Source organism: Centroberyx affinis, unplaced genomic scaffold, assembly GCF_046629955.1.
Source record: "Centroberyx affinis isolate AG114_WGS23_722 - 3 ecotype Tasmania unplaced genomic scaffold, CSIRO-AGI_Caff_v1 ptg008927l_1, whole genome shotgun sequence".
Classification (NCBI taxonomy): domain Eukaryota; kingdom Metazoa; phylum Chordata; class Actinopteri; order Beryciformes; family Berycidae; genus Centroberyx; species Centroberyx affinis.
In genome coordinates, this window is record NW_027284373.1 from 75 (window position 1) to 7,500 (window position 7,426).

General features: G+C 47.8%; 1 protein-coding gene across 1 annotated transcript in view; it reads right to left on the minus strand.

Annotated features, from left to right (window-relative positions):
• Positions 1 to 572: 572 nt before the first annotated feature.
• Positions 573 to 7,426, minus strand: part of LOC139640289 (caspase recruitment domain-containing protein 9-like) — a gene marked incomplete at its 3' end in the record, with an annotated part of 9,801 nt that continues 2,947 nt past the window's right edge. The window contains exons 4-7 of the mRNA XM_071514474.1: positions 6,946 to 7,064; positions 6,631 to 6,837; positions 4,319 to 4,402; positions 573 to 842 (exon numbers count right to left, since the gene is read on the minus strand). Coding sequence (XP_071370575.1) covers positions 573 to 842; positions 4,319 to 4,402; positions 6,631 to 6,837; positions 6,946 to 7,064 — 680 coding nt within the window. The remainder of the gene's footprint in view (positions 843 to 4,318; positions 4,403 to 6,630; positions 6,838 to 6,945; positions 7,065 to 7,426) is intronic.

Genomic DNA, 7,426 nt, shown 5'->3' on the forward strand with positions numbered 1-7,426 from the left:
TTTAGTGTGACTGAAAAAAATGTAAAATGTAAAATGACTCATAAAGCAAACAAGTGGAAGCACATGAATGAATATCTGAGTGATGAAGAGGAACGAGAAATCATAACTTTCTTCTGTAACGTCCAGTTCCTCCTGACAGGTCATGTGATATCTGTCCATTCTCCCTCTCCTCTAACACCTCCTCCCCTTTCACCTCCTCCTCTCTCCTCCTCTCCTCTCCTCTCCTCTCCTCCTCTCCTCTCTCCTCCTCTCCTCTCCTCCTCTCTTCTCCTCTCCTCTCCTCCTCTCCTCTCTTCTCCTCTCCTCTCCTCCTCTCCTCTCCTCTCCTCTCCTCTCCTCCTCTCTTCTCCTCTCTCCTACTCTCTCCTCCTCTCCTCGCTTCTCCTGTCCTCTCCTCCTCTCTTCTCCTCTCCTCTCTCCTCCTCCTCTCCTCTCTCCTCTCTTCTCCTCTCCTCTCTCCTACTCTCTCCTCCTCTCCTCGCTTCTCCTCTCCTCTCCTCTCCTCTCCTCCTCTCTTCTCCTCTCCTCTCTCCTCCTCTCTTCTCTCCTCTCCTCTCCTCTCCTCTCCTCACCCTGGTTCTCTGCTCCTCTGCTCGGTGTAGCTCTCTCCTCAGTTTGAAGACAGAAGTGATGAGATTCAGCTGCTGAGGAGATTGACTCTTCTCCTCCTGCTTCTCTTTCTTCTCCTCCTGCTTCTCCTCTTTCTTCTCCTCCTGCTTCTCCTCTTTCTTCTCCTGCTTCTCCTCCTGCTTCTCCTCTGTCTTCTCCTCCTGCTCCTTCGTTTTCTTCTCCTCCTGTCTGATGTGGTTGGAGGTCTGGGTGGGCGGAGCTAGACTCCTGCTCTGCAGACGGACAGATCCAGATCATGTGATCACAATTTCAAACATTTAGGAATATTTTATATTGTTGTTTTTTAAAGCTGCTCTGTTTCATTTCAGCATCAGTGAACCATCAGCTGATCACTGCAGAGTCCTCAGCATCATGACATCATCCTCCTCCATGTTTCTCCTCCTGGTGGATCTGGAGGGAGATCTGCTGGATCGCTTTACGGCACAAAACAGGAAGAGGTTCTGTTCGCTTTACGGCACAAAACAGGAAGAGGTTTTGTTCACTTTACGGCACAAAACAGGAAGAGGTTTTGTTCGCTTTACGGCACAAAACAGGAAGAGGTTTTGTTCGCTTTACGGCACAAAACAGGAAGAGGTTCTGTTCGCTTTACGGCACAAAACAGGAAGAGGTTCTGTTCGCTTTACGGCACAAAACAGGAAGAGGTTTTGTTCGCTTTACGGCACAAAACAGGAAGAGGTTTTGTTCACTTTACGGCACAAAACAGGAAGAGGTTTTGTTCACTTTACGGCACAAAACAGGAAGAGGTTTTGTTCGCTTTACGGCACAAAACAGGAAGAGGTTTTGTTCGCTTTACGGCACAAAACAGGAAGAGGTTCTGTTCGCTTTACGGCACAAAACAGGAAGAGGTTCTGTTCGCTTTACGGCACAAAACAGGAAGAGGTTCTGTTCGCTTTACGGCACAAAACAGGAAGAGGTTTTGTTCCTCAGAGCAAACGGAGCTGAAGCTGAAACAGTCCGGACTGGACTGGATCTGTCTGTGTTTCAGGCTCTGATTCGCACCTCAGACAGTTTTTATTAGTGTCCGAATTGTAAAATGATCTTGTGGAATGATTTTGAGGGCGCTACGTATTTCCCACAATGCACTGTAATATGTAGCGAACAAGCCCGGTCACTAAAACGGTCAAAGTACCAGAATGCATTGCGAGTCTGTCGTCACCTGGCCGTTACCGAGCAACCGAGCTGTCACCCTTCTGTGGTTTTATAATGATGACATCATCCTCTTCTTCACCAAACCTTGTTTACTAATGCAAGTAAATAAACTTTTTTTGGAACCAAAAAGACGTCAAGCTATTCTAAAGATGTTTTCTTTTAACTGCCAATTCATAACTAATTATAAGTTAATGTTTTGTTATGCTAATTTGAGCTGGTTAACTCTAACATGTCAGTCTGTTGGTCAGGAAGGTTTTTATCTCTAGCTGCAGGTTATACGGTTCAGAGCTTATTGTCAGGTGTTTTGTGTTAATGTCAGCTAGTGAGAATCCAGAACCTGAAGGAAACCTCAGAGCTGGATCAGTGAAGAGCTGCTGTGTGAAAATAAACTCCGACACAGAGAATATTTATTCAGACATAAGGTCGGAAAACACCGAGACGGGAACGTCGGGAATATTTTCGTCTGTTTAATGTCGGCTAGTGACTCATATACGGCTCTGAAGGAAACATTTGTTTATGTGACTGAACGCAGACGCAGGCTGATGATGAATTAAGAGTCTGAATTCACTCATTCATCATGTGATTTACTGCTGATTACACTACAGAGCAGAGCTGCACAGGAAACACAGGAGGGAACAGAGGAGGGAACAGAGGAGGGAACAGAGGAGGGAACAGAGGAGGGAACAGAGGAGGGAACAGAGGAGAGAACAGAGGAGGGAACAGAGGAGGGAACAGAGGAGGGAACAGAGGAGGGAACAGAGGAGGGAACAGAGGAGGGAACAGAGGAGGGAACAGAGGAGGGAACAGAGGAGGGAACACAGGAGGGAACAGAGGAGGGAACACAGGAGGGAACACAGGAGGGAACAGAGGAGGGAACAGAGGAGGGAACAGAGGAGGGAACAGAGGAGGGAACAGAGGAGGGAACACAGGAGGGAACACAGGAGGGAACAGAGGAGGGAACACAGGAGGGAACAGAGGAGGGAACAGAGGAGGGAACAGAGGAGGGAACAGAGGAGGAAACAGAGGAGGGAACAGAGGAGGGAACAGAGGAGGGAACAGAGGAGGGAACAGAGGAGGGAACACAGGAGGGAACAGAGGAGGGAACAGAGGAGGGAACAGAGGAGGGAACAGAGGAGGGAACAGAGGAGGGAACAGAGGAGGGAACACAGGAGGGAACAGAGGAGGGAACAGAGGAGGGAACACAGGAGGGAACAGAGGAGGGAACAGAGGAGGGAACAGAGGAGGGAACAGAGGAGGGAACAGAGGAGGGAACAGAGGAGGGAACAGAGGAGGGAACAGAGGAGGGAACACAGGAGGGAACAGAGGAGGGAACAGAGGAGGGAACAGAGGAGGGAACAGAGGAGGGAACAGAGGAGGGAACACAGGAGGGAACAGAGGAGGGAACACAGGAGGGAACAGAGGAGGGAACAGAGGAGGGAACAGAGGAGGGAACACAGGAGGGAACACAGGAGGGAACAGAGGAGGGAACAGAGGAGGGAACAGAGGAGGGAACAGAGGAGGGAACAGAGGAGGGAACACAGGAGGGAACAGAGGAGGGAACAGAGGAGGGAACAGAGGAGGGAACAGAGGAGGGAACAGAGGAGGGAACACAGGAGGGAACAGAGGAGGGAACAGAGGAGGGAACAGAGGAGGGAACAGAGGAGGGAACAGAGGAGGGAACAGAGATCCATTCAGGACACACTGAGCTTCTGGCAGCAGATGGTGGAAGGAGGGAAAGGAAGATGGAGAAATCACTTCCAACATGTTGATCCTCTTCAGGGAGGGGGGAGGGGGGGCAGGAAGCAACGGGGCTGATGGGAAATGTAGTCTTAATGTGGAGAAACACTACAACTAACAAAACAGACCAATCATCTGTCAGCAACATTCATTATGATAATGAGACTGATGGTTAATATGATGCACAGAGCAGCTTTAATAACTAAACTGTCTCTCTAGCCAATACAACTAATTAGCATAATGAAAAATATATTTAACCTTTAATATATTCTATTATTATCTGAATCATATTCTCTGCTGCTGTAAAGTTTCCCAAACAGATCAATAAACATTCAGTTTGTCTTTAACTGCTGAATAAAGTTTACAATTCAAGTTTAGACTGAAACCTGTCTGTCTGTCTGTCTGTCTGTCTGTCTGTCTGTCTGTCTGTCTACCTGTCTGTCTGTCTGTCTACCTGTCTGTCTGTCTGTCTACCTGTCTGTCTGTCTGTCTGTCTGTCTGTCTGTCTGTCTACCTGTCTGTCTGTCTACCTGTCTGTCTGTCTGTCTGTCTACCTGTCTGCCTGTCTGTCTGTCTACCTGTCTGTCTGTCTGTCTACCTGCCTGTCTGTCTCTCTGCCTGTCTGTCTGTCTGTCTGTCTACCTGTCTGTCTGTCTCTCTGTCTGCCTGTCTGTCTCTCTGTCTGTCTGTCTCTCTGCCTGTCTGTCTGTCTGTCTGTCTGTCTGTCTACCTGTCTGTCTGTCTGTCTGTCTACCTGCCTGTCTGTCTCTCTGCCTGTCTGTCTCTCTGCCTGTCTGTCTACCTGCTGCAGTGGTCTCAGTGTTCTTCGGATCAGCAGACGAGTCTCGCTCTCCGTACGCAGCAGAGTGTGTTTCAGACGCTCCACCTGCACACACACAAGGAACAAAAAATGAGCAGAAAGTTCCTGAAACATTTCTGCAGAAGAAGAAGAAGAAGAAGAAGAAGAAGAAGAAGAAGAAGAAGAAGAAGAAGAAGAAGAAGAAGAAGAAGAAGAAGAAGAAGAAGAAGAAGAAGAAGAAGAAGAAGAAGAAGAAGAAGAAGAAGAAGAAGAAGAAGAAGAAGAAGAAGAAGAAGAAGAAGAAGAAGAAGAAGAAGAAGAAGAAGAAGAGGAGCTGTGAAGAGAAACGAGACGAGATTCACTCCGGTCAGTTCAGAAGCGTTCCTGCTGTGCGTCACACACGTCACATGGTCACAATATTCCTGTTAAGGGTTGAGGTCAGAGGTCAGGGGTCAGGGGTCAGAGGTCAGGAGTCAGAGGTCAGGAGTCAGAGGTCAGGGGTCAGGAGTCAGAGGTCAGGGGTCAGGGGTCAGAGGTCAGGAGTCAGAGGTCAGGAGTCAGAGGTCAGGGGTCAGGAGTCAGAGGTCAGGGGTCAGGGGTCAGAGGTCAGGAGTCAGAGGTCAGGGGTCAGGAGTCAGAGGTCAGGGGTCAGAGGTCAGGGGTCAGGAGTCAGAGGTCAGGGGTCAGAGGTCAGTAACCCCTCTATCTGTAAGTCTCTGTTAGCTAGCAGAGCGGTGTTCTTCTTTTGGGGTCAGGGGTTAAAGGTTGGCAGTTAAGAATTGGTTTGGTATTAACAGCTTTAGAGATCTCTACACTGACAACACATTCACTACGTTTGAGCAGTTATCAGTTAAGTTTGCTCTCCTCAGACTTTATTTTTTTAGGTTCTTACAGATCTGGAGTTACACCTGCAGCACAGATCCCAGATTCCCCTCCTGGTGACACACCAGGGCTCTGTTCGAAACCGTTCCCTATTACAGAAATAGTGCACTATATAGTGTATCCGCCATTTTCTACTAGTGTCTGAATTCTCAACGGTTAATTTGATTCACTAAATAGTCCACTATAAGATACCCACAATGCACTACAAATTGTAGTGAACAGACAGTGTACCCTACAATTTCTCCTGTATACCACAATGCAATGTGATCGTGTCTTACCGAAGAAGAAACAGCTAGCTAACATGTTAGCTAATAGAAACTGGTCTATTTACCGGCTGACAGCGTTAGCAAATCAACAAAAGATTAGACACCTCATTCGAGTTTCCTCCGTTTTGAACCAAGAGCAAAACTGCAGGAATCATCATTACAGGTCAGCTGACTTTATCCACCAATACAGGACAGGAGGTGATATGAAAGCTTCTGCTAGTCATTAGCTCACAAGCTTGTTTTCCAAACCAAAACAGCTCGCTGCCATTAGCAGACGGCACCAAAGTTGACAAAACCACACTTGCACATGATTAGAATTTCAACAATTTATTTGTAATTTAATGTTGAAAACTTGTCAAAATCAATACGACCTGAGTCCATTTCACCCTGCTGTCATGATGCTTGGTTTGTTTACGTGATGCTGGGCGCGTCCCGGTGCGTCACACCAATATCCAGCGCATTTTTTTGACGCAATTATATTTACTGTAGTGTCCGAAATTTCGTTTGGTCGTTGCCCATATAGTTCACTATATGATAAACACTACATGGGGAACAGTGAGTGAGGGAATGAGTGAACCATTCCGAACGCAGCCACAGTTTGACATTTTTCTGACCTCACTTCCTACTCTGAAAGCTGCTCTTTACAAACCACCTCATTACACAACATTAAATCCTCATGGGAGGAGGAACTGGGTGAAGAAATATCTGATGAACTATGGGAAGAGTTCACAGCTCTTCATCTGAGCTCAGCACAGACTCTCTCAGTGTGAGCTCACCCAGAGGCTCATGGGACCAAAGCAAGATCATCCAAAATGTACAGAGATGTGAACCCTAACTGTGGGAGATGTGACCCCTGCAAATCCTTTAAGGACTGTATGGTCTGATCTAGTTGACCTGTAAACAACTGCACCAAAACATATTTTTGTTTGTTTTGTCTTGTTGTATTGTTGTTGTTGATGTGTTGTTCTATATTTCTACTAAATAACTTACAAGTGCAATTATTGTATAAATGCTGGTTATGTTGAAAACCCAGTAAACAAAGTTAAAAAAGAGTTAAGGTCAGGGGTCAGAGGTCAAGGGTCAGAGGTCAGGGGTCAGGGGTCAGGGGTCAGGGGTCAGAGGTCAGAGGTCAGAGGTCAGAGGTCAGGGGTCAGAGGTCAGCATCACCTCTATCTGCAGGTCCCTGTTGGCCAGCAGAGCGTTGTTCTTCTCCTGGCTCAGTGTGTTGATGTCGGCCATCAGACTGTAGTTGTGATCTCTCAGCTGTTTCACCTCCTCGCTCAGCCGCTCCCTCTCCTCCCGAACCTTCTGCACGCGCTCAGTGAGCCTCCTCAGCTCCCGGTCCCTGAGCTGCCGCTGCCGGGACCACGCCTCCTGAGCCGGGACACGACACGAGAGAACGGGTCAGAGGAAAACCTCGTCTCCGCGGCGACCCCGCCGCTACGCCGGCTCGCTCCCTAACGACCCCGTCGCCATGCCGACCTGTTCCTTGGAGACGGAGCAGGCCTGCTGCCTCCTCCTCCTCTCCTCCTGCAGCGCCCTCTGCAGGCGGGACACCTCCGACATCAGGAACTGAGTCAGACCAGATTCACCAGCAGTGTCTGAACACACACACACACACACACACACACACACACACACACACACACACACACACACACACACACACACACACACACACACACACACACACACACACACACACACACACACACACACACACACACACACACACTGCTTCACATCTAGTCTTTATTAAGCAATATATAATTATTAAAATGAAGTAAAAGTTTAGTATTCAATGTTAATCTTCACATTTTAGCTTTTTTCACTCCAACTCCCATAATCCTCTGCTTCAATTCATAATGAACTGATCTGTCAACATCTGATTGGATGAAACTAAATCACAGTCTGACCTGGATCATAATCTGACCTTTGACCTTTTATATAGCAGCTGAACTGG